The sequence below is a fragment of the Eptatretus burgeri genome, chromosome 17, assembly GCF_056783735.1.
Source record: "Eptatretus burgeri isolate ZD-2024b chromosome 17, Ebu_testis_v1, whole genome shotgun sequence".
NCBI classification, from domain to species: Eukaryota; Metazoa; Chordata; class Myxini; order Myxiniformes; family Myxinidae; genus Eptatretus; species Eptatretus burgeri.
Genome location: NC_140977.1, coordinates 59,480,466 through 59,507,916, shown reverse-complemented (window position 1 = coordinate 59,507,916; position 27,451 = coordinate 59,480,466). Strand labels below are relative to the sequence as shown.

The following is a 27,451-nucleotide window of genomic DNA, read 5'->3' as shown; positions in this document are numbered from 1 at the left end:
TCTCCTTTGCCACACTACTAGCGTTGGAATACCAAGTCCAGCGATGAGCCTGTGGGCACTGAAACAATGAACAGCCACCCTAAGTCCATGACTTCTTGCAAAGTCAAGGAACTTAGTGCTTTGTGGTTCACAGTTCCAGACTTATGGGGACCAACACATATCTTATAACCATCCCTATCAGTCCCAGTCGATGCATTGAAATCCCCCAAGATTAGAAGAGTATCTCACCTGGGGCACTGATCAACCACAGACTCAAGCGTGGCATAGAATGCGTCCTTCACGATGACATCACTTGCCTGAGTCAGAGCATAAACAGAGACCAGAGAAACGACACCTCAGGAGTGACGAATCCTTACTCTCATAATAGGCTCGTTGACTGGTGTTGCCTCAATTATCATTGGAGTCAGCTTATTGGACACAGCCAGAGCAACTCCTTGGGCATGGAAACCATCAGAGAGACCAGACCAATAGTTGATGTAACCACCCACCATGATCTCGCCACGATCTGGTTTCCGAACCTCAGAGAGTGCTCGTGGGGCAGATTACAGCAATTTTTGAGAGGAATCGTGCAAATGATGATACAACCATCAAATTTGGCACATTTGTTCTCCAGGGGATTCCAATCAAATCTGCCTGATTGGCCATTTGAAAATCCAAATTTTGAAAAATTTGAAAAAAATAAAAAACTTTAAAAAAGTCAAGATCACAAATCAATGTTGGATGCTGGCTGAGATTGGTGAATGTTTCAGAAACATCATCAAAGATGTTCCAAGTCTGCCATGTAGTTTTCTTTCCTCTACTGTGGAAGGCAGACACGACGTCACATCCAGTGAACGCATGGAAGTATGGGATCCCTCTATCTTTCTCAGGCCCTATTGCAGAAACTACCTCATGCACTGGAATCCACCACTCCTTGGCCATAGGCAATCCATATGTTCTCAAGACCTAGTTCCTGTAAGGATGGCAGTACAGATATTGCTATGACTAGTACGTCCGTGTCATTAGGGTCAGGTCAGGTATGGGAGCATGTGCCAGAACAGCGCGTCGCTGCGTCCACTTTCCGCCGGTACTCCAGGGGCCTCCGTCTGGCCATCCCCCAGGCAGATGCCAGGCCCATCCCCATCTCCTTGAGATGATGGTCAACCTGCTGTAACCATGAGGCACGTGGTCGGCCCACTGGCCTCCTCCACTCATGAGGCTCCCTCGCTGAGAGAATCTGGTGAGCAGGATCAGCGTCAGGAAAACGAGCCACATGTCCATACAGCCGCAGCTGACGCTCACGGACTATGCAGGTAACAAATCTCATCCGATTCTCTCTCAGCAACCGCTCGTTGGACACAAAATCCGACCAGCGATAGCCAAGGATTCTCCGAAGAGACCTGGTACCAAAGGAATTAAGTCTCCGTCTCAGATCCTTGGTCAAAGTCCAAGTCTCGCACCCATAGAGCAAGACTGGAAGTACCAAGGACCTGAAGACTCGGACTTTCGTCCTCCCGCACAGGTACCGGCAGCGCCACACCCCATGATCCAGTGAATCCATGACTCCCCAGGCCCGACCCAGACGTCTATTGACCTCCGGCTCACAACCTGCGGAGACATGAATATCACTGCCAAGGTAAGTGAATCTATCCACGACCTCAACATCCTCACCACAAACAGACACAGACAGGACAGCAGCATCCAAGATGTCGCCGAAAGCCTGGATCTTTGTTTTGACCCAAGAAATCCGTAATCCCAACGGCTCAGACTCCTCATTGAGCACCTCGAGGGCCCCCAAGAGGATGTCTAAAGTCTCCGCAAAGATGACTGCATCATCTGCAAAATCAAGGTCCGAGATCTTGACATTGCCAAACGATGCACCGCAACTTGATCTCTCCGACATCCTCCCAAAAATCCAGTCCATACAAGTGCTGAAAAGTGTGGGGGCAAGTACACATCCCTGACGAACTCCAGTAACAACTGGAAATAAGTCAGAGGCGGTACCACCACACTTCACAGCACTCTCAGTACCAGAGTAGAGTTCAGACATCAGATCGATCAGTTTCGGTGGCACCCCACGAAGACCAAGAATCCTCCAGAGGACATCCCGATTCACTGAATCGAACGCTTTATAGAGATCAACATAGGCTGCAAGCAGCCCCTGCCGAAGCTCTCGTCTGCGTTCAGTGAGGACACGAAGTGCAAGGATACGGTCAATCGTTGACCTCTTTGGTGTAAAGCCTGACTGCTCTGGACGCTGGTGCTCAAGCAGATGGTGGCGAACCCTATCAAGAATTATCCGAGCAAAGACCTTGCCCGGCACTGAGAGCAGCGTCACCCCTCGGTAGTTGTTGCAGTCTTGGCGATCACCCTTCCCTTTCCAGAGAGGGACAACAAGGCCCCTCTTCCAGTCAGTTGGGATGATGCCTGTGTTCCAGGCAGAGCACAAAACTGCATGCAACGTCGCGAGTGCAGCATTTCCACCAGCCTTGAGAAGTTCGGCATGGATGCCACAGATCCCTGGAGCTTTGCCCCGTTTCAACTGGTTCACCGCAGCCCGTGTTTCCACAAGCGATGGTGGACCACAGTTGATTCGAGGGTCAGCAACAGGGATTGTAACACCCTTGACGTCCAACTCGACAGCTGGGGGATCAGCCTGGTACAACCGCTCGAAGTAACCGGCCCAGCGGGCCTTCACTTCAGACTCCTCTGTCAAGAGCCTACCACTCTCTGCTCGAACTGCAGTGCTCCGAGGGATGGGCTTGGATGAACGTAATGCGCGAATTCCCCTGTAAGCGGGACGAGAATCACCTGTCCACAGGTGATGCTCTACCCCCTCACAGATTCCTCGCACATAGGCCTCCTTGTCCACCCTCAGTGCACGTACAGTTTTACGCCTCAGCTCCCTGAACAGCTCAGCTCTGCCATTCAGCCTGGCCCTGCGACTCTGGTCAATGGTATCCAGTGTCCCTTGAGAGACAAAATTCTTCTTTGCCCTGCGGTGAACTCCAAGGCATCCACCGGCAACATCAAGGAAGGTGGTCTTGAAGGTGTTCCACAACTCTTCAGGACCCCCCAAAGCACCCAGACCCCCCAAGTGTCCACTCAGCCTGTTCGCAAACTCCTCAGCTACTCTCTCATCCCTGAGCTTGGCAACATCCAGCCTAGGCTGGGATGGTACCATTCTCCAGGATTTAAGGTGCAGCTTTAGAGTTGCTACAACAAGCCTGTGGTCAGTATTGAGGAACTGAGCACTCCGGTAGACCCTGCAGTTCTGGATCATCCTCCAGCGACCGTCAATGAGGACATGGTCAATCTCCTTTGCCACACCGCCAGCGTTGGAATACCAAGTCCAGCGATGAGCTTGCGGGCGCTGAAACCATGAACCAGCCACCCTAAGTCCATGACTTCTTGCAAAGTCAAGGAACTTAGTGCTATTCTGGTTCATAGTTCCTGACCCATGGGGACCAACACACACCTCATAACCATCCCTATCAGTTCCAGTCGATGCATTGAAATCCCCCCAAGACTAGAAGTGTATCTCGTCTGGGGCACTGATCAACCACAGACTCGAGTGTGGCGTAGAATGTGTCCTTCACGGTAACATCACTCGCCTCAGTCGGAGCATAAATAGAGACCAGGGAAATGACACCTAAGGAGTGACGAATCCTTAATCTCATAATACGCTCGTTGACCGGTGTTACCTCAATTATCATTGGGGTCAGCTTATTGGACACAGCTACAGCAACTCCTTGGGTATGGTAACCATCAGAGCGACCAGACCAATAGTAGGTGTAACCACCCACCATTATCTCGCCGCAATCCGGTCTCCGAACCTCAGAGAGAGCTGCAATCCCGATGTCCAAACGCTTGAGCTCAGATGATAACAGAGACAGGTGATCATCCTCTCTTAGGGATAGGACATTCCAGGCACCCACCCGAAGGGACCGCCTCAGGTTAACCCAAGGAGACCGCCGTCTGGTGGACGACACCTCAGCACCACTCCGACACACTCTCCCGCAATCTGACCCAGGGATGTTACCCCGTGGTTTCCCTCCTATCAAAGATTGGGGGTCCCGAAGACTTTGCCCCAATCCCATCATCCGGTGAGCTGCCCTGCGAAGGGAAGCTGCACAGGAGGTACTCCCACGGAGTGGGTTTTCAGATTTTTTTGCGTTTTTGCGTTTTGCGGAATGAAGCGTTTTACGGTGGCTGGAGTGCAAATCCTGCCACCAACCTCCTAATAAGAAGTAACCCAACTGCAGGAGGACGTCCCCAGACACAGTTGGGCACTAGATATGGATGGCCGTTGGCTCACAAGGAGCTCCTCCGCCCTTTGACAGGTTTTGTTTTTAATCCTGCTGGGTGTCCATATCCAAACACCCTCCTCACCAGAAAACCTGGTGGGGGAGACGGTTTAGTCGCCGACAACCCGACCATGGAACAGGTTAGTACAGGTTTACATGGTACCTGTAGCAGGTCACAGATCGAACCTGACCTGACGAACATTAGCCTAATGAGTGTCATTAGCCTGAATGATAATGGACTTGCTACCATCCGTCGTTGCATCCCTGGCGTGTACAAATATTCGAGTGTCAGCTTCTTCATGACAACATGGAGACAGCATCCAGTGACTTCCTTGTATTGCTAATGGCATCTTCTCCTTTTGTGACAATGACTGTGCTTGTCATCTGTGCTTCACACATCTTTTCCCCAAGGAAGTGAAACAGCTCAGTCTTGTTGCTCTCATCTCAAAGAAAGCTTCTCCAGTTACTTGGGGTCTTACTGGTTCCTGTCACTCTTCTTCTGATTCCTTTCCCCCTTTTCGACCTTGCCTCGGACTTCAGACTTGACTTCTTGTACACATCAAACACTACGTCCACCCTCTCGTATCTGGCACCATAGGATTCCACCTTTGGGATGATGTCTTCTTTAGCATAGTCATCAAAAATCTTTGAAGTACGTGGAGGTAGGGCATTGATAAATGCTGAGCCATCAATGATGACTGCATCTCCCCTTGGTTCTCTGTCTGGGATGTTCACTTGCGCTTCAAGAATTTCAGCCAGCTGTGACTTCAAATTTTTTTGAATTTTTTTTTCTCAAATTTTTCAAAATTTTTTTATTTTCAAATGGCCAATCAGGCAGATTTGATCAGGAAGCCCTGCAGAACGGAAATGCCAAATTTGATGCTTGTATCATAATTTGCACGATTTTTCTACTCTCAACTACACTATGCTGCAATACCGATGTTCAAACACTTGAGGTTAGATGATAACACAGACAGGTGATCATCCTCTCTGAGGGATAGGATATTCCAGGCACCCACCTGAAGGGACCGCCTCAGGTTAACGCAAGGACTCCACCGTCTGGTGGACGACACCTCAGCACTAGCCTGACACACACGGCCGCAATCTAACCTGGGAAGGTGACCTTGTGTTTTTCCTCCTTTCATTAAAGAGTGGGGGTCCCGAAGGCTTTGTCCCAATCCCGTTATCCTGTAAGCTGCCCTGTGAAGGGCAGCTGCACCCGAGGACTTCCATGGAGTGGGTTTTCAGTTTTCTTTGCATTTTTAGTGTGTTTTGCAGAGTGAAGGGTTTTACAGTGGTCGGAGTGCAGATCCTGCCAACAAAATCCTAAAAAAGAAAGTAACACAACAGCAGGAGGATGTCCGCAGACACAGTTGTGCACTAGATATGGATGGCCGTTGGCTTACAAGTTGCTCCTCAGCCCTTTGACAGGTTTTGTTTTTAATCCTGCTGGGTGTCCATATCTGTACACCCTCCTCACCAGAAAACCTGATGTGGGAGATGGTTTCGTCGCCGACAATCCGACCATGAAACAAGTTCGTACAGGTTTAAATGGTACCTGCACCAAGTTATAGATCTGATCTGGCTTGACCTGACTTTGTTAGCTCATGAGATGATGGGACAATGGGCAATTGATTTGTATCTGCAGGTTGAAGTTAACAACCTGAATTTCATTGGAACTCAGTAAGGAAGGTTGAAAGTGGAGCAATACTGAGGTCTTGCTGATCATTTGGCGAATGTTGTAAAGAATGCCGGAGTACAGGTAGGGTGGAGTGTGATTCCACTTTCATTATTTCAGGGATCACAACGAAATATGAGAGCATTCTATCATGACATAATGGCTATTGTGGGGAAAAACTGGAAGTCGGAAACGTCAATGGTACATTCACGAGCATACATCTAACAATTCAGTCACGACTTTACGGAACAACGCCGAAAACCAGTCACGGGTGTGCTCCAAGCGCACACCACGGCCTAGTCAATATTCTACCCGCGCGCGGCAGGGTCAATCGCCGAATTATCGATATACCTAAGTATTCGCGCGGGCAGCCTACCGAGAGACCGTACCTCAGCGCGGTCTGCTTGGACACAAACCGTTTAAGCGGTTCGTTCCGTTCACGGAACACGTGTGGAGGCCAATTAACTTGGTGTGTGATTTTGAAGGTCATTGGTTACACCAGAGCGAATTTACAATGGCCAATTATCCAACGTGGGTGGACAATTATCCAACGAAGATATTCTGGATTTGTGTTTTTAATTATTTTTTGGAAATATGTAGAATTTGTTTTTCACTTGGAAGTTGTGGGTTACAATGTGTAAATAAAGGTGGGAAAAATTCTGATTTCATGTGATGTAAGTCTAGGCTAGAAGGCAACAAAGGTGAAAATTTTGAAATGGAGTGTCCACTTTCTTTAGGAACTCAACATATCATGCTATCTCAAAATGTTGTGGACGAGTGATGACAAAACAAATGTGGGTTCGAGTTGGTTCGGTGACAAGAACAAGCTGATTCAATTTTGATTTCTATCCAGCATGTTGGTACGATAAAAAACGTAAACTGTTCAGTCTGGTGGAGGTATGCTCTCCACCGAGTGCCATACTACCTTGTTCTGTTTTGTTGAGAGTCATTCTTTGAGTGTTTTTTTTTTTTAACCCCATGCACATGAACCGAATCGCAGGCTTAAGCAAATGGTCACGTACGTACGAGGTCCGTCTAAAAAGTAAAGGGACTGAGCCTGCTGTGTGCTGCCACTTACATAACTTGAATGAACGGGTTGTGTCAGTCTTTCGCAACATGCCAGCAATATATATGATTGGTGATGGTTGACCGTGCTCATTGTGTGAGTTTTTGCAGGTCATGCTTTACATGTTGTCCAGTCTGAGTCATCGCACCATGAGTCGTGAGCAGAGAACCAATCTGAAGTTTCTTGCCAAGCTTGGCAAAACACCTTCCGAATCCTTCGCGATGCTGCAGCAAGTCCAGGGGGAAGAAACGTCACGTACACTTTCATTTGAATGGCACAAGACGTTCAAAGAGGGACGGGAGGAGGTTGAAGATGATCTATGGTCTGGAAGACCTTCAACGAGCAGAACGGCGGACAACATTGAGCGTGTGAAGCAGATGGTGCGCGTAGATCGTTGACTCACGGTAAGGATGATTGCTGAGGAAGTTTCCATCAACAAGGACACTGTCTGAAGCATCATCACTGAAAATCTCAAAATGCGCAAGGTGTGCGCAAAGATGGTCCCCATGCTGTTGTCCGAGGACCATTAACAGCAAAGAGTCACTGTCTGCCAAGACATTGTCGAGCGCCTCGAGGACGATCCAGACCTGCTCGGGAGAGTTATTACTCAGTAAAAAGGCTTCTGGTAACCTGCACCTTCTGGTAACCTCACCTCTGTCAAAAGGCTTCTGGTAACCTGCGCACAAAGTTTTCATCATTCTCTTCTTGCTGTGATGGACGATATGCTTTCTACTATGACATAATTGGCCAGGATATCGAATTTATTGAGTTATTTTCTGTTGTGTGCCTGGTGCTAACACTGTCACATGGCAATGGAAGTGTTGAAAGTGGCTTCTCGGTGAATTCTGATATGCTTGTGGAGAACTTAGATGAGGATTCACTCGTTGCACAACGTACTGTATATGATGCTGTGCAGGCAGAAGGTGGAGTCACCTCTGTGAAAATTGATAAGCCACTATTGATGTATGTCAGGGGTTCTCATGCCAGGTATCAAGCAGCACTGGAATGTAAACGTAAAGCCACAAGTGAGCTCGATCAAAAGACTGCATTTGCAGCTAAAAAGAAAGCATGTGAGCAGATAAAAGTGCTTCAGACTAAAAAGGCAAAATTTATGGAAGAAGCAGCAACTGAATCTCGGAAGGTTGATATGGAAATAGCAGAACTACAGAAACTAAAGAAGTAACAAACTCACATTTCACTTAATGTAAGCAACTGTCCATACTGTATACGTTAACTATTGTAATAACGTTACTCAAACAATTCACATTTGTTTCCTTAATTGCTAGTTTTTGCCGACTATATAATTCTAAGCTCCACACGCTGCTTGATGTTATTGACATTTTCGCAATTCTAGTATATAACATCTCGACTGTTACTGCAACTTCCCATGTAACATTTGAGTAATTTCACTTCTGCGGCGGTGAACGTACCTGCATCCGCAGGGAATGGTACAGGAGTACCCACCTAACCGTAGAAGTTCAACAAGTGGTCCTTTTTAGTAGGGTTGGGCACACATCGACTTTTTCTCTGTTGTCCCGTTGAAATGAGTCTTTTTTATGGCCATTTTTCACGCTGATCATGAATCCGTTAAAATTTTTGACCCAGGATGATGTCTTAGGTTGGTAAAATGCAAAAAACAAAATGGCCACCAAATTTACCCACTTTTCAGGTAAAATTTGATAATTATGGCTTACTAGGGCATGTAATAATATTACATGCCCTAGTAAGTAATGTCTTAGTCAGACATCATCCAAGGTCAAAAATTTCAACGGATTCGTGATCAGCGTGAAAAATGGCCATAAAAACACTCCTTTCAACGGGACAACAGAGAAAAAGTCGATGTGTACCCAACCCTAATATTATATGCCCTAATAAGCCATAATTATCAAATTTTACCTGAAAAGTGGGTAAATTTGGTAGCCATTTTGAATTTTTGCATTTTACCAACCTAAGACATCATCGTATGTCAAAAAGTTCAACGGATTCGTGATCAGCGTGAAATTTGGCCATAAAAAACACTCCTTTCAAAAAAAGTATGGTTGTATGCCCAACCCTATTTTTAGGACCAGATGCTTGCAGAAAAATGTACAATATAGTAGTCTGTTAGTCATTTCTGCAATATCATCGGGTGTTCTCGCTTGTCTGCAATGTCACATTAACAATATCAATGTTTCGTTGTTATTTTGCAAGATTTAGATGTTCTAAATGTTGCTAATTTTTTTCTGATATAATTCTGATCTAGTCATGGTACCTGGCATGTTTGACATTAGTATGATTTGTGTTTTGTAAGTTTTATATTAATAAAAAAATTAAAATGCTAGTACGAGCTGGGAAAGTGTACTTTCTGGACCATTTTCAAAAAGACCGAAGTTAACACCCAAATGAAGAATCAGTTTAATTTCCCAACAAAAATGGTATTCAGAAGTTGTCTAAAGCACGCCTACATATTTTAAGATTCAAATAAATTATGAAGCGGACACAATTTTCTAGTATTGGCATTTTAAAGAGAAAAAAAAGAATTGAAAATGATTGCATGTACACCATGTATAAATCAAAATGGTGATGGAAAGGAGTCGGTGTAGGGGAGGAGGAGCCGACTAAAATAACTTTATAAATTTTTACGTTTGAAAAGGTCAGGGAATCTTTACCAACACAGTCAGGGAATGTCAGGGAATTTCATTTTTGAGATTGAGTGGGAACTCTGAACTGGCGATGATTCGTGGATATTTGAATACGATCCCAAGAACAAACAGCAGAGTCCTCAGTGCAAAAGTCCGGCATCACCAAGACCAAAGAAAGTAAGGATGTCGAAGGTGAAGGTGAAGGTGATGCTCATCGCGTTTTTTGACATCAAGGGCATCGTTCACTTCGAGTTTCTACCACAGGGTCAAACAGTAAATCAATACGTGTACAAGAAGATCCTCCAGGGCCTCCTGAGATCATTCCGGGACAAGAGGAGGGATCTGTGGGAGAACAACACCTGGATGCTCCACCAAGACAACGCCCCTGCTCACAGTGCCCTGAGCATCCGACCGTTTCTGGCGGAGAGGAACGTGCCAACTCTGCAGCAACCCCCGTATTTGCCAGACTTGGCCCCTTGTGATTTTTTTTCCTACTCCCCAAGTTCAAGGGGGTGATCAAGGGGACCTGATTTCCTGATAGCACGGCTCTTTTGATGGCCTCCACGACGGAGCTCCGGAGGATTCCAGAAGAAGCCTTCTGGGGGTGTATCGAAGCATGGCAGAAGAGGATGGACAAGTGTGTGAGAGTGGAGGGAAACTATTTTGAAATGGACAAGCTGTGATTTCAATATATTTTTTGGAATAAAATTTCTGTGAAGTCAGTCCCGTTACTTTTTTAGACGGACCTCATACGTGTCTGCATTTTGTTGAGAGTGTACATCAAAAACTTCAACAGAGGAAATTGAAACTTTACTCCATGTTACAGTACCATTTGATATGGCGCATATGACTGTCATGACGCCACCCCCTAACAAATTACATGGTGAATTGAACAAAGCTTAATGCCCAGAGATGAAAAAAGAAAAACATGAGTTGGCTCGTACCAAGTCCTTCTCAAGACTGTGCACGGTATGTATTCTATGAATATCAAGGAACGATGTATCAGGGAAAATTTCACTGAAAATACAAATGGCACAGAGATGAAAATATGACAGAAAAACACGATGGATCCGGTTCGAAAAACTTCGCTTTGATTCATTTGGAAAGAGCACCTCTGGAATTTACCTGTACGTGGAGGAACCCTGAACCGGAAGTTAAAAGCTTATTTTTACGTGTGCATGTATGCCTTGTCCCATAAAGCCATTTTATGAGGCTTGGGAAAAATGTGCAGGATGCCTCCCCAAATGGCAGGTATAAAGGGTTAATCCATGTGCCTTTTTGACGGCTTTTATCATCTTCAAATGTTTTGACCATTACTCCAAAAACTTGTTGCACTCTATTAGCTTTTATGATATAATGTTGAGTTCATTGTTCAAAAAGTGAGCTGAAAACCTCTCCGATTTGTCAATCATTCACGAACATCTCAGGATGTCATTCCTCGCCAAGTACAAGCAAACTTGGTGAATAGTTCCAAAATGTTTAAGAGCCAACTTTGTCAGTCTCCTTGAACAATGTAAGACCACATCGCTTGTCTGATAGATTACCCTTTCCTCATCAATAAATCCACGAAATTTAATGATGTCCCACAGTAATAAACAACCTTACATGTTCATGGAGAGGCTTATACCTGCATTCCATCTCGTACCAGCATCGTCAGTGACTTTAGTGTTCCAAGAACCTGATGAGACAATAAACCAACAACCACAGAAATTGAGAGTTCAACCTGAGATTTACAAGGAAATCTAACACAGGTGGAGGCCATTCAGCCCATCTTGCCTGCGTGAACACCACACTAATTTATCTACACAAGATTCCAGAAACCAAAACTCTGCGCTTGGATTGGAACAAACAACCCAACCAAAAATGTTTTAATATCAAAAACATACTATACCGAAGTTGTTGACATTTTGTCCCCATGTGGTGGCCATTTTTGTAGCAAGGTCTGTTCTTCCACAGATGTAATGATGATCATGAAAACCGAGCCTGAAGAATGGGAATTTCAGGAAGTGCAAGGTGAGCTGGAGGAGGAAAAACCAATAGCATGTCATTTCAGCATCGTACACAGGAATATCGACATTTTCTCTTTCATTCTTTCTTTTGTCTTCCTCACTCCCCCAACCCCTATCACCCCATTCTCAATTACATCTTTAATATGTTCAGGGTCAATATATGCATATATATTTTTTTCAGTGTTTAAGTTTGTCCATCTGTGACACAGGACAAAACCATGATGTGATGTTCATCTTACTTTTAACAAGAACAAGGACATCGGAGATGATAACTAAAACGGCATTCTGACGTCACGATGTCGACCGATATGCCTGCGCCCACATTATTACATCATCATAATACTTGTACAAAGTTTGATTTTAATCCCTTCAACTGTTCTCAAGTATCACATTTTTACATGACATGACCTCTGACCTTTAATGCCAAAATCTAATTGGTTCATTTTTGCATCATAATAATATATACTTGTACCAAATTTGGTTAAAATCCCATCACTGGTTCAGAAGTTCGTGTGATAACAGAATTTTTACCTCGAGTGACTTCCACCCTTTGACCTCTTGACCCCTTAATATAATTGGTTCATTTTTGCATCATCATACATACTTGTACCAAGTTTGACTTAACTTCAGAACGGCTAAAGGGATCTTATCGCGGTAACGAAAACCTATCGCAGACATAGGACAGACTGACGGCCAACCAGACGGACAACCCGAAAAATGATTCCCCCAGCGACGTCTTCAGTGGAGGCATAAAACTCTCAACAGTATATATGAGGTTTGAACTTGCGTTCCCAGCATTATGAACGATGGATGTGCAGAGTTGAAGAGAAACAAATTTTCATTTTAAAAACTTCCTTGAGATATGCACATTTTTATCGACACTGGCAGCCATTTTTATCGTGAGTTCTGTTCCTCTCTAGATGTGACGACTATTGTGAACCATGACCCTGAAAAACAAGAATTTCAGGAAGTACGAGGTAAGCTGGAGCAGCAGCACAACACTCAAGTTGTTCCCCCTTTCTTATCATTCCCAAGTTCTGTCTTCCTTCCTCTCTCATTACAACGAGAATGACACTTGGTGAAGCGCATACCTCCGCCAGGCTGAACAGTTTGCGTTTTGTATGCCAATGATAGGCCGAATCTGGATAGAGACCAGTCATCCTTGTCACACGCCAAAATCTAATCAGCTTGTTTTTGTCACCTATCCAGCTCGTCCACCAAGTTTTGTCATCCGTACACTACTTTTTGAAATATCGTGCTGTGTATCATTTTTGACCCCTCTCTTAATGGTGATGAATGACTTTGAAAACAATTTTTAAAATTCTCATATCCAGATCCGTATTTCACCAAAATCTAATCAATTTGGCCGTGTCACACACCCAACGTGTCCACCTAGTTTTGTCTGAATCCGTCCATAACTTTTTGAGATATTGTCTTATGTGTTGTTTTTGGCCTGATCTCTCATTGGTGAAGAATCACTTTAATAAATTCTCGAATCTGGATCTTCACCAAAGTCTAACCAATTCGTCCTGTTCACACACCCAATCTGACCAAGTTTCCTTGAGGTCCGTGCATAACTTATTTGAGATGTCCTGCTCACAGACAAACAGACAAAAAACATATCCATCCACTTTCAGTGGCGGAGGTAATGTATTCATGAATACGAGGTTGAAATGTCGGTGTCGTATGAATTTCCATCCTTTTTCATCTTGCCTCATTTCCTCACATTTGTCCTCTTTTGTTATTTTTTATTCTTCCATCGGTTTATCACCAGTGCCCTTTTTGAGTGTTTGCATCGAGAAGTTGAAGGTCCTTCCTGCTCAGGATTTAACCCTGTACCTCTTCCACAATTGAAAGAGGACGTGTTGAGGAGCTTGTTCATTTTCTTGCAGAGCAACGGTTGATCAAACAGACGTTGAAAGAAGAGTTTGTTTTTGGTGATGACCATGAATGGAGAAAAAGGAGCGATGAGGAAATTCTGCCGAAACTTGGAGGGGAAATGAAAGAACAAATGAAGTTGAGAAAATGTGTGGTACTTTTGGAAAAATTAACTCAAATGGACAAACAAACCCAAAAGTATCCTTCCCACCTTCGCACCAACAAAGGATCCTACAAGTGCAACGAGTGTGCAAAGTGTTTCAGTTTCAGATGTAACCTCAATCGCCATTATGGGATACACGTCTTGGAAATACCTTACACGTGTGACAAATGTGGGAAGAAGTTCAGAAGGAAGGAAAGACTCCATTTACATCTGAGAATTCATGCTGGAATACGACCCTTCAAGTGTAAAGAATGTGGAAAGGCATTTGCAGACAAACCACACTATTCGGTGCATCTCAGGTGCCACATCGATGAAAGACCTTTTGAATGCCAGTGCTGTGGAAAAACCTTCAAATGGAAGTCAAATCTACAACAACATCAGATGGCACAGTTGCCACAGAGGCCACAAAATAAATCCCATTTCTGCAAAATGTGTGGAAAGGCATTCGGTGCAAAATGTCATCTCAACACACATCTTCGTGTTCATTCACATGAACAACCTTTTCAATGTAAAAAATGTGGCATGACCTTCAAACACAACTCCCATCTTCAGCGCCATCATAATCATCCACACCAGTGCAGGAAAAGAAGGGGGATGTGAAAAGGTAATTGATGCTGACCACGTGTTTTGTCGACCCTTGGACCAAAATGGCTTCATCACGTCATTACTGTCATATTGCCGTTTGAACTTTGATCTTCGTGCTACTTCCTCCTGATTGTTATTTTGAGGGAAATCGACAAATACTGACATTTGCATATTCCTTTCCAATTGGTCAGTGTTCGGATGTTAGCTGGAAGGTTGTCATGTTGTGCAGAGTATGGCTTTGGGACTCGTGCCATGTTCTGGTTTGATCATCATACTGACGTCATTTTGTCACAATTAAACAAATTTAGCACAGAACCTTTGATTATTTACAGTGCAACATAAAGGCATAATGTCGAATCCCAATGTCCATAATCTCATTTTCATCACTTGTCTTTCAAATACACTGCACATCATTATCTCGTATGCTCACCCATGCAACGCCAAGATCTCTTCATTCTTTCCCATTGTGTTGCTCTCCGTACCATTGTTTCTCATTTTGTGTTTTTCCTCCATTACTTGTGCAGATCTATCTCCCCCATACCCCTCGGTAGTATGTAAATGGACGTTTCAACAGGTTCTACTTTGAGTCATTCCGTTCCTCCATGAACCGAGATTGCCATATAAATAAAAATGATGGACAAAGTAAGTTAAAGGGAAGGAGACACTTGTGTTTGAGAATTACACCATTCGGGATCTTGATTCTCCTATTTCTTTCTCTTCCCTCTGTTGTGCTTCACGCAGTTCAATGACTCGCTGTGATTCCCTTATCTTTTTGTGCATTTCATTTTACTCCTGCAAATGTCAAATTTTGTGCAAATAAATACAACTGCGTTTGATTGCTTGCGACTCTACTTGTCCAGTGTGGATTTGTAACATCCACGGCTCATTGAGGATTTCTTTTTTTCTGTTCAACATCAAGGCTCATGGAAGGGTGATAGAATGGATGATAAAAGGGCAATGAACTGATGGAGCTACCTTTGGGCACAAGAGAGGGAATGAACAAACAGGAATGGAGTGGAGGAATTGCATTAACGTGCAAGTATGAGAGTTGCATTCGTTCGGGTTCACAGAGGTATAAAATATGCGAAGAGATGGAGAGTAGTAAGATGATGGGAAAACGAAGGTGGATCACAGTTGATTAGAGGGTCAGCAGTAGAGATAGTAACACCCCCGAAATGCAACTCAACTGTTGGTGGATCCGCCTGGTACAGCTGATCAAATTAACCGGACCAACGGGCTTTCATTTCGGACTCCTCTGGCAAGAGCCCACCACTCACCACCCTCAGCTCTAACTTGCAGTACATCAAGGGACGGGCTTGGAGGAACGCAATGCGTGATGAGAATCTCTTGAAAAGCAGGATGAGAATCCCTTGTAATCCCTGCAAGCAGGACAATATCTCAAATAGTGGGCCATAGGTGATGTTCTACCCCCTCACAGATTCCTCACACATAAGCTTCCCTGTCCACGCTCGGCGCACGTACAGTTTTGCATCTCAACTCCCTGAACAGCTCGGCTCTGCCATTAAGCCTGGCCCTGAGACTGGTCAATGGTATCCAGTGTCCCTTGAGAGACAAAATTCTTCTTTGTCCTGCGGTGAGTTCCAAGATATCCACCCGCAACATCAAGGATGGTGGTCTTGAAGGCACTCCACAACTCTTCAGGAATCTCCAAATTACCCAGACCCCCCCCCCACCCAAATCCCCACTGAGACTTCAGAAACTCCTCAGCTACCCTCTCATTCTTTTGCTTGTCAACATCCAGCATGGACTGCAATGGTACCAATCTCCTGGATTTAAGCTGCAACTCCAGAGTTTCTCTAACAAGCCTGTGGTCTGTAATTAACTGAGCACTGGTTGACCCTGCAGTTCTGGATCGTCCTCCAGTGACCATCAACGAGCACATGGTCAATCTCCTTTGCCACACCACTGGCGTTGGAATACCAAGTCCAGCGATGAGCCTGTTGGCCCTGAAACCATGAACCAGCCACCTGAAGTCCATGACTTCTTGCAAAGTCACGGAACTTAGTGCTATTGTAGTTCACAGTTCCAGACCCATGGGGACCAAAACATATCTCATAACCATCCCCATCAGTCCTAGTCGATGCATTGAAATCCCCCAACACTAGAAGAGTATCTCACCTGGGGCACTGATCAACCACAGACTCAAGCGTGGCATAGAATGTGTCCTTCACGATGAGATCACTCGCCTCAGTCGGAGCTTAAACAGAGACCAGAGAAACGACACCAAAGGAGTGACGAATCCTTAGGCCTAAGTCACATTTGCTCTACGGCGAGGATACGACGGCCGTACGCCCTCTGGATTGACAAACGTGCAGCGGCCGCAGAGTTTCTGCGGTGGCCTCAGGGTGGCCCTACGCCGTTTGGCTATCTTTTACAGGCCGTAGGGGTCGCCGTGGAAATATAACGCGGAGTTATAACTTTTTTCATTTCTACGTTGGCCGTAGCAATTCGACATGCCGTAGTTGTGACGTAGTTGTGTTCCACGTCGACCGTACATAGGGAGCACGATGGGCTTGCGTTATTCGTGCGGCTGCCGTAGTCTCTTATCAATGAAAAATGAATTTTAACCTAAAAACTGAATACATTAACAAAAACTGAATACAACGAAGCGTTCATGTTTGTTCACGTGTCTCCCCCACCTGTTCGACCCGCATCTTCGTGCTTTGTTCATTCAGTTCGTCGGTGGAAGTCCTCGTGAAAGCATCTCTCTTGTGTCGATCGCTACTTTACCTCATGTTTTCACCTTGATTGGTGCTGTTTTTTTTTTTACTCATCTTGTGTTTTAATTAATAACAAAAAAGCAATCCGATCACGTGGTGTGACGGACTGTCGGGTAGGTTTTAATTTCACAGAAAAACCGGTTGTAATTTGGAATATGCATGATTACCTCAGCTCGATGCGTTTGATGAAAGTTTTTGTGGTTCTGGGGGCATCATGTTTGATGAGCTGCCCTGGGGGCAGCGGTCACAGAGTGCGCGAACCATCGGAACCCAGGCCGGAGCTCGAGCCTGTTGTGACCTTTGGATGTGGTGATTGTACCAGTTTAGATACAATACACTGCCACTGAAGGTCATTTACTCGTCTTATTTTACCTTAAACATGGGGAATTTCATTTGAAAGTGTCTTGAAAGTGGGTTTTCTTGGGGTCTAGGAACAGATTAATTCACTCCATTATTTCTTATTGGGAAAATAGTTTGGGAATCGAACTTTTTGCAATCCGAACAGCCTCCTGGAACGAATTCAATTCGGATTCTGGGGTTACCACGTACTGGTATATTCCGAACTGTTATATTTTTATTTCAGTAAAAAAAGATCTGGTATATATATACCCACTCGTTACCGTCCGTCTGGCTGCACGTTCGCCTTCGGGCCCCCCTGCGGTCGCCTTGCGGGCACCTTGAGGCTACCTTGCGTCTGCCTTGAAAATTCTATGGCCGCCGCAGGGACGCCCTAAGGTCACCGTGCAACAAACAAATCGAAGACCGTACGGCACCCCCACATTTTCGGTCTCCACACTTTCTAAATACCCTGTGCGGTTACCCAAAAAATAAAAAAATTATGTGACTGCTACATTGTGTGACCGTGGAAATACTGCGGCCGCCGTATAATTGCTAGTGGCCGTAGATTTTGGAGACCCCACGGCCGCCGTGGCAAATGTGACTTCGGCCTTAGTCTCATAATACGCTCGTTGACTGGTGTTGCCTCAATTATCATTGGAGTCAGCTTATTGGACACAGCCAGAGCATCTCCTTGGGCATGGTAACCGTCAGAGAGACCAGACCAATAGTTGATGTAACCACCCGCCATGATCTCGCCACTATCTGGTTTCCGAACCTCAGATAGTGCTGCAATACCGATGTTCAAACACTTGAGATCAGAAGATAACACAGACAGGTGTTCATCCTCTCTTCGGGATAGGATATTCCAGGCACCCACCCGAAGGGACCACCTCAAGTTAACGCAAGGACTCCGCCGTCTGGTGGACGACACCACAGCACCAACCTGACACACATGATGGCAATCTCACCTGGGAAGGTTACTCTGTGTTTTTCCTCCTATCATTAAAGAGTGGGGGTCCGAAGGCTTTGTCCCAATCCCGTTATCCTGTAAGCTGCCCTGTGAAGGGCAGCTGCACCCGAAGACTTCCACGGAGTGGGTTTTCAGTTTTCTTTGCATTTTAGTGTGTTTTGCAAAGTGAAGGGTTTTACGGTGGTCGGAGTGCAGATCCTGCCAACTAAATCCTAAAAAAGAAAGTAACACAACAGTAGGAGGATGTCCGCAGACACAGTTGGACACTAGATATGGATGTCCGTTGGCTTACAAGGAGCTCCTCTGCCCTTTGACAGGTTTGTTTTTAATCCTGCTGGGTGTCCATATCTGTACACCCTCCTCACCAGAAAACTTGGTGAAGGAGACGGTTTCGTCGCCGACAATCCGACCATGAAACAAGTTGGTACAGGTTTAACTGGTACCTGTACCAAGTCACCGATCTAATTTGGCTTGACTTGACTTTGGCAGCTCACGAAATTATGGGACAGTGGGCAATTGATTTGTGTCTGCAGGTTGAAGTTAACCTGTATTTCATTGGAACTCAGTAAGGAAGGTTGAAAGTGGAGCAATACTGAGGTCTTGCTGATCATTTGGCGAATGTTGTAAAGAATGCCGGAGTACAGGTAGGGTGGAGTGTGATTACACCTTCATTATTTCAGGGATCACCACGAAATATGACAGCATGAAAGCATGCTATCATGACATCATTTTTATTGTGGGGAAAAACTGGAAGCCGGAAACATCAACGGTACATTCACGAGCATACATCTAACAGCTTCCAGATAAGCTGAAGACCATTCAGCAACCACCAACAGTGAGCCTTTACCAAAAAATACACCCGTGCGGGAGTGACGGTCATCTCTACGAGAAACAAGGTAAAACCAAATCGAGCCTTCTAGCTGTTAAAATAAAAAAGTGTTGCGGTGTTCCGAACGAGAGCCGAATAGGGTCTATTTCCTGACTTATCACACAGCTGTAGCTGTCTACTGGACACCAATCACCAAATTTATATACTATACTCTCCTCTGCACTAATACCAACGAGTCCGTCAAATAATGTCCAGTAGGTAGATGGCCAAGAGTCCATAGAAGTAGGTGGTATAATCACTATCACTCTATGTAGTAGAGTAGGTAGGTACAGTAGCAAATGGCAGACAGACAACTACGACACAAACCAGTCAGTCAGTGGATTTGATGGGTAGATACGTAGGCCTAGCCTTTTTGTTTTCCAATCTCTTATAAAAAGTGCAACAACAACACTGATGACACCACACTACTCACTCTTACGATCCACAGTTCTGTTCGTTCAGTTCAGAATATTCCAGTGGACTCCACTGGCCCAACCGATGACTAAGACAACCGATGACTGTGCACTATATGCAGGAATAATGTTTATATGTGTACGACAAAAGATAAACGCGAAAGGAAACCGGAAATATCGCAATCGCACATGGCGATTATTTGACGAAGCAGTGCTAAACACCGGAAATATCAAAAACACAACAACACCGTAAAAACTTCATATGACTGGACACCTGTCCCGTTGTGTCGGCTGCCGATCAATATTCTTGTCAAAAGAAGGATGGCATATATCAAAGTGCTGGAAAACAATGGATATCTCTCTATTGTTTTCCAGCACTTTGACGTATATTAAACACATAATGATATGCCATCCGATATTTTTCGATTCTGATAGTTTCTATGACCTCGGCCTATGGCGATTTGCCGATTTGGTGAGGACATTCGGCTATTAGTGGGGGTACCTAAAAAGCTATGCTATGGGCAGGCAGGCAGGCCGCGGGCGGGCAGGCAGGCAGATTATATAATAGGAGTCACAAACCGAGAGTTAACGAATACCAAGCACGAGAACGACCTTTACAAGCATGAGTTCCTGTTACTAGGGTGTAGTGTTCTCGGGTCAGGAGGGATTTTTGGCCAACTTTAAAGTCACGTGACGCGAAAACGAAAGTGAATATCGAAAATCCGGCCTGACCAAATCTATATATTGTCCCATAGATTCATATGCCACAATCAAATTCAAGATAACTTAAGAAATGTAGGAGGAGATAGATTTTGAAAATCGTCATTTTGTAACTACATGAAGCAGTTTTCGCAAAATTCAAAGTCACGTGACGTGTACGTATTCGAAGATATCGGTATTCTTTCGAATAGACATGAAAGACAAGGTCAGCTGCTATGCAATGACACCATTCACTAACTTTTACCATGCCCAGTAGAGAATATATAGCCTCCTGAAGGTAGGGCAGTTTTTGCAAACTTTGAAGTCACATGACGCGAAAACGAAAGCGATATTCAAAAATCCGTCCCGACCAAATTTAGATATTGTCCCATACATTCATATGCCACAATCAAATTCAAAATTGCTGGAGAAATGTAGGAGGAGATAGATTTTGAAAATCGTCATTTTGCAACTACATGAAGCAGTTTTCGCAAAATTCAAAGTCACGTGACGTGTACGTATTCGAAGATATCGGTATTCTTTCGAATAGACATGAAAGACAAGGTCAGCTGCTATGCAATGACACCATTCACTAACTTTTACCATGCCCAGTAGAGAATATATAGCCTCCTGAAGGTAGGGCAGTTTTTGCAAACTTTGAAGTCACATGACGCGAAAACGAAAGCGATATTCAAAAATCCGTCCCGACCAAATTTAGATATTGTCCCATACATTCATATGCCACAATCAAATTCAAAATTGCTGGAGAAATGTAGGAGGAGATAGATTTTGAAAATCGTCATTTTGCAACTACATGAAGCAGTTTTCGCAAAATTCAAAGTCACGTGACGTGTACGTATTCGAAGATATCGGTATTCTTTTGAGTGAACATGAAAGACAAGGTCAGCTGCTATGCAATGACACCATTCACTAACTTTTACCATGCCCAGTAGAAAATATATAGCCTCCTGAAGGTAGGGCAGTTTTTGCAAACTTTGAAGTCATGTGACACGAAAACAAAAGCGAACTTCGAAAATCCGTCCCGACCAAATGTAGATATTGTCCCATACATTCAAATGCCACAATCAAATTCAAGATGGCTTGAGAAATGTAGGAGGAGATAGATTTTGAAAATCATCATTTTCGCAACTTCAAAGGCCTCGTGACCTTGACCTTGACCTTCCGTGACCTTGAAAGTCATACCATCGTGTACGTCTCATCGACCTCTATCAGGATCATTAATGACCAGATATCCCACTTCAACTTCATTGTGAACGGATGGACGGATGGACGGACGGATCGAAGGACATCGACACCCATATTATTAGGTCATGCTCGAAGAGATGACCTAAAAAGGAGGTGGAGATTTAGAGTTATTGGAGAACTTCCTCCCACTTTCTGAGACCCACCAAAGGAGATAATCAATGGCAGCTTTGCACCCCCCTCCACCCCTTAAACATGAAAATACATTGTGCGAACGTAATAAGTATATGCCCAATTAATTAATTAACCAACTGCAAGCACAGAAATGTTTGGGATTTTGAGGTAATTCAAGGTCTGGGTTGTCACGCACAGTATATTGCTTGCCATGTCAGTGTAATCGAGTGTAATATGTGCTCTCTCGTCATCTTATCACAAGGAAATCAGACATCGGTGGAGGCCATTCAGCCCATCATGCCTGTGCGACATCAACACCGGACTAATTTATCAACAAACCATGCAAAGATGAAAATGCAAAATTTATAAAAAAATTATTTATATCTACTTTTTGTGGTTTTTAAAATTTATCTATTTATTTGAAGTTTTTGTATATATATATATATATATATATATATATATATATATATATATATATATATATATATATATATATATATATATATATATATATATATATATATAGTACAAAAACTTAAAATAAATAGATAAATTAAAGTATTGTTATATATACAGGGGGCTGCAAAAGTAGGTATACAGTAAGGATTATTAGTGGGGTAAATTGGTGAAATGATCTTGCAAAAGTGGATACCAACATGCCATTTGGCACAAAGGGAGTTTTTTTATACATGGATTAATATTTGAACGAGACCCAAACTGGCCGAATTCAGATTTGGGTGTAATTAAGCAAAATCCAAGATGGCCACCAAACGCTAACTCATCAGTATAAAAAACAACCATTTCCATCAAATTATGTTAGATATTACTTGCATACGCTTTAATATCACCATATTTCATACATGATTCAAAGAAATTGAGTTTACTTCTAAAAAAAAAATTAAATAATTAATAATGGTATTTTAATTAGTTTAATTCCCATAATTTTGATTAAACAATATTTAAATTGAAGAATTACAGATGTTAAATCTTTTACTCAGTCTACCTTTTGTCTGCGTTTATTTACCCCAGAGAGGCATCATAGAAGGTAGCTAGACAATGTAAATATTGCAAATTATTAATTTGAAGGGCTCATATGTAGCTTATTGACACACAGATGCAGAAGAAATTCTGTCCAGCAATGCTATGTTCTTTCAATCCCGAGAGCACTGTCCATCACAAGCACACAGATTTGTATATGGAAGGGAAGCTTTAATACACTTGCATCTCCCACTGCATCGTTTTTGGCAGTTACAGTGAAAGAGCTCTTGACAATGAACAGAGGCTTCGGACAGATTTGTCCAGTGGGGTACCATTCCTTGGTCAGTCTTCTTCCAGCCCCACTGACATGCATTCGGTACCTCTGGCATCCTGATCAGACACTGCCCCTAAATGTGTCCTGCTTGCAAAGCTGCCCTTTTGCAGTGTTCTTCTAATGCTGCTTTTGTGGGAGGGATATTATCGATTTGCCGACTTCTCTTGGTGAAAAGCATTTGTCGGTGTTGGTTGATGTCAGTACATGAACTTGTCCTGTCATACAAGAGGACTGTCTACCTCTCCAGATGTGCCATTTGACTCTCTGTTATTTCAGAAGGATTCATGGAGAGACTGACAAATGTGTCAGTAATTTCAGGAAATGCCTTTCACACCTTCCAGGCAGATTTCTTGCCATGCCCTGCAAATGCTGAAACTGTATCACAGCCGATATAGGTATGCCAGTAAGGCAGAGCCCTGTTCTGGGCCCTGTTCTTTTTCTGGTTTTCATCAATGATCTCTCGGACTCTCTGGAAAATCCTCTATTTCTCTTTGCCGATGACTCCACCCTCTGCCGTACCATCTGTCATCCCTCAGACCGGCAAGCAGCAGCTTCTTCGCTCACTGCAGATCTGGATAAAATCACAAACTGGTCCAACACGTGGAACATGTCTTTCAATCCAGACAAATCTCACACTCTCACTATGTCTCTTCGAAAGGACCGTTTACAAAACCCCCCCATCCACTTTCTCAACAATCCTCTGGAAGAAGTCTTTTCTTTCAAGCTTCTGGGTCTCACTATCTGCCATGACCTTTCCTGGGAAAGTCACATTTCCAACCTTGCCTCAAAAGCCAGTCGCCGACTGGGAATCCTCCGTCGTGCAAAGTCCTTCCTCGGCCCTCTTGAGCTCCTGACCACTTACAAAGCTTTTGTCCGTAGCCTGATGGAGTACTGCTCTCCCCTCTGGGCTGGTGCTCCTGCCTCCCACCTTTCTCGACTTCACGCTGTCGAAACCAGGGCTTTTAAGATCATTGGCATCTCCCGCAATGAAGCTGAGTCTTTGGGCCTCTCACTCAATCACCGCAGGTTGGTCGGTGGTCTTTCTGTCTTCTACCGACTCCTCTCCAGCCTTGCCCCCCTGCTCTCTCTGTGATTTGTCCCAACCACATTTCCACAGGGCGCTCAAGGTCCGCCAACAACCCCCTTCTGGTAAAACTACCAAAATCACGAATCACTGCTCATCTTCACTCTTTCATTCCTCTTTTTCCCGCCTTTGGAATAAACTTCCTCACTCTATTCTTTCCCATTCTTCCCTCCAGGCTTTCAAAACAGCTGTTCACCACCACCTCTTATCTTCCCCCATCCAAATCCTCGATCTTTTCTACCCCCGATAATCCACCCAAGCCCACTTCCTTCAATTCTCCTGCTTTCCTTCCTGAAAGTCCCTTTAATGTCCATCTTCCCCTCGCCATGTTCCCCGTCCCATCCCCATCCCTCCCCCTTCCACAGTTCACCTGTGTCTGTTCCCCAATGTTTTGTCCCTTCCACTCCCGCCCCTCTTGTCTCATGCCTCCTTGCTGTGAGTTGTGTGTTAGCTCTCATACGAGCCTCGACCAAGGTATACAAAAAAAAAAAAAAAAAAAAAAAAAAAAAAACACATCTGTGGTCCCAAACTTCTGGCATACTGATGGATAGGGATGTAGCATTTATTTCTGCCCACTCCAAATTCTATCTATAATTCTTCAACACTAATTTGATGATAGGCCAAGATGGCTATGATAACAACATCAGAATCTACAGTCCTTATGAGTATTTTTCTGTGTCCTTCTCTAACAGCATGTTTGGCATGCAGAAGTAGATGCGAGTCTGCTTCCTCATGTCCACAAGGAGACAACTCCTCTGCCTCAAACATACTAGATGATGACTTCACGTTGTCCAAATGTGTCACCACAACTGTTTTGGTTTCATCTTGGTCCTTTATCAAATCCTCTGCAAGAAGTTTGAATAATTCCTCTTTGTTATCGTCCACTTTGATGAAGTTGCTCCCATTCTTAGGAATTCTTGTTGAGGGGGTCACCTTGACCTTTTTACCAATTCCCCGTCTCTCTCTGCAAGATTCCTTTAAGCTGTTTGGGAAGTATTGGTCAAATACCACATCTATTGTTGATGCCTTCCTGGAATTGCTCATAATTGCTGGTTTAAAGACATCTTTGCTCTATAGTGAAAAATTAACTGCCTCCAGGTGTTGCCATGTGAACAACAGCTGGTCCATCAATGAGTACAGCTGTACAATCTGGCTCAGCATACTCTGGCGATCCACATTCTTTTAGGCACTCCATGATTTCTGATTTAGTACCTTTCCTTAATTTTCCAAATTCTGAAAGGGATGGGGGGTAGGAATGGTTCTCATGGCTAAATAAATCTTCCAGGTCCCCTTCCCAACTTTGGCATGCAATGAATAAGTGAGAAAATAAATGACAATCAAAGCTGATACTTTCTGTTTTGCATTTCCTGTTGAGGGAGAATTTGGTTGATGGAAAAGATGGAGCTTGTTCTTGCGAATGACATCATGGATAGACACTTTGCGCTTTTCAAGTCTCTCTTGGACATATATTCGGTACTGGTTACTTCCAATCTTTGCTGCTATTTTCACAGATTCAACAGCCTTTCCTTCCAGAACATTTTTATCAATCAGAGACATTAGTGTATTTCCTTCTTGGTAAGGGTTTCCCTCTTCTTCAAATAGTTCTACAACATTTCTGATGCGTTTCTCAAAATGTTTCTGGAACGACTTTGTGTCTTCATGGTGAAATCCCTCTTCCACATTGCCATTTATTCCACACTCCTCTTCAAATTCGGTCACCATTCTGGCAATCTCAGGTCCTGAAATCATCCATTTCATGAGAGCAGAAGGATTGTCCAGGATATCAACGGCACCTCCATCATGTTTCACATTTCTGTTATTCTGCTCGTGCACCTGATCATCTGAAAGACTAGACAATGGCCTGTGGGATTTTTGAGTTACAAATTTTCCTTGCATAAACTCCTTATACACACTTGGGTGCCTGGTCTTCAACTCTTTTAGACCCTTCACAAAAGCAGGCAGCCATCTGGCATAGTGGACATGGTCAAGTGCAAACATCCATGGAAAAATTTGTTGCAGAGCATCCATAAACATGATGAAATTAGCCTCACGAATGCTTCTGACGAACATCAAAAGGATTGTCTCTGGGACAACCACTTGATACCAATAAAGGAACTGGACAGATTCATCTGCTCATTTTGCGACCCACTCAGAAAACTCCAACTTCTCAAGGTTTGTATCCTTGTGACTTTCCCATGCTTTCCTCAAGAGGATAAACAATGATGCAACCATCACCTGATGTACATAGCGAGACCTTTTTACATGGTTTCCAAAGATGGAGGACTCTGCTCTTTCTGAAGTAGTCACATCTGCTTTCACCAATATTTCATCCAGTCCACTCCCTCTTAGCCAGTCACCAATAACATGAAGCATTGCCATTTCAATATGGAGGCCTCCCATCATAACAATCACATGGTCTTCTCCATACTGGGTTGGCAGAAGCCACTGCACCTGCTTTGCCACAGCATACACAGGTTGGTCACATGTGACAACAATAGGCTGGTCTGGGTTCAGCTTGTTGCATGCTAACTTGATTATATCAAAGGTATGGTGAACCATGGCTGGAGTCTGCACATATTCATTCAATAGAGGCAAGAGGAAAGATGTGCATTTTGGTCTTTGGACAAGTTGTAGGTTTGCATAGTATGCCGACCATGGAATCACACTGCATTCAGGTTTATTTGCAATGATTGCATGTGAAAATTCATGAAGCCATTCAGAGGATTCCTCCACTGGATGTAGTAGGTTGTCATTATTATTCACATTTATCACAGCGAGAGGAGATTCTGCTTTTTTGCCCAACATAGGAGGTACATCTGTGTATGACTCTGGAAGATGACATGCTGGTCCCTTTGATGCTTGGTGCAAACTTGTATTTATGTAAGACCTAGAAGAGATCTCCACATATGGGTGTTGGATGAGAGAAATGCCTGTTCCGTGGAAAGCTTTAGTTGAAGTCGCTGAAGATGGGTCATGATCAATATTGTCTATGGCTGAAGTTGTGAATATTTCATTTTGTAATCCAGGTGGACAGACAATCTTTTCTTCAGCATATTGTCCACAGAGTAACTCAGTGACTGTTGCAGATAGTTCCTGAACTCGGGAGTATGACACACATAGACCTAACTTTGACGATTTGTCCACTAAGTCACGTTTGCGTGTCTCAGCATGCAACATAAGGCCAATGTATAATGGTAGAGGGGTCTCACGATCTGGATGATGACGAATCTCTTTTACTGCCGCTTTTCGCTCATGTTTGATGTTGTTGAAACGTATCAGCTGTGATATTGACAAGGCTGCTTTACAGCTGTTAGGAGATCTTTCTGTTTCAATCTGGCACCCTTCAAGTAACATCTGAACTA

At 44.0% G+C, this 27,451-nt stretch overlaps 1 protein-coding gene and 1 long non-coding RNA gene across 23 annotated transcripts in view; one reads left to right on the top strand and one right to left on the bottom strand.

Moving 5' to 3' along the window:
• The window catches only part of LOC147010254 (uncharacterized), a 158,064-nt gene extending 142,932 nt beyond the window's left edge, over positions 1 to 15,132 (top strand). For 19 of the 22 annotated variants that reach the window (XM_085863183.1, XM_085863184.1, XM_085863182.1 and 16 more), the window contains 3 exons: positions 11,608 to 11,664; positions 12,581 to 12,637; positions 13,553 to 15,132. In XM_085863183.1, coding sequence (XP_085719309.1) covers positions 11,608 to 11,664; positions 12,581 to 12,637; positions 13,553 to 14,301 — 863 coding nt within the window. In that variant the 3' untranslated portion in view covers positions 14,302 to 15,132. The remainder of the gene's footprint in view (positions 1 to 11,607; positions 11,665 to 12,580; positions 12,638 to 13,552) is intronic. The other 3 variants (XM_085863176.1, XM_085863166.1, XM_085863173.1) reach the window with 3 other exon arrangements.
• LOC147010253 (uncharacterized) lies at positions 11,193 to 17,145 on the bottom strand. The gene is made up of 3 exons (XR_015053067.1): positions 16,947 to 17,145; positions 11,543 to 11,669; positions 11,193 to 11,329 (listed from the first exon to the last, which is right to left on the bottom strand). It is a non-coding gene; the product is annotated as an uncharacterized LOC147010253 (long non-coding RNA).
• Positions 17,146 to 27,451: the final 10,306 nt, after the last annotated feature.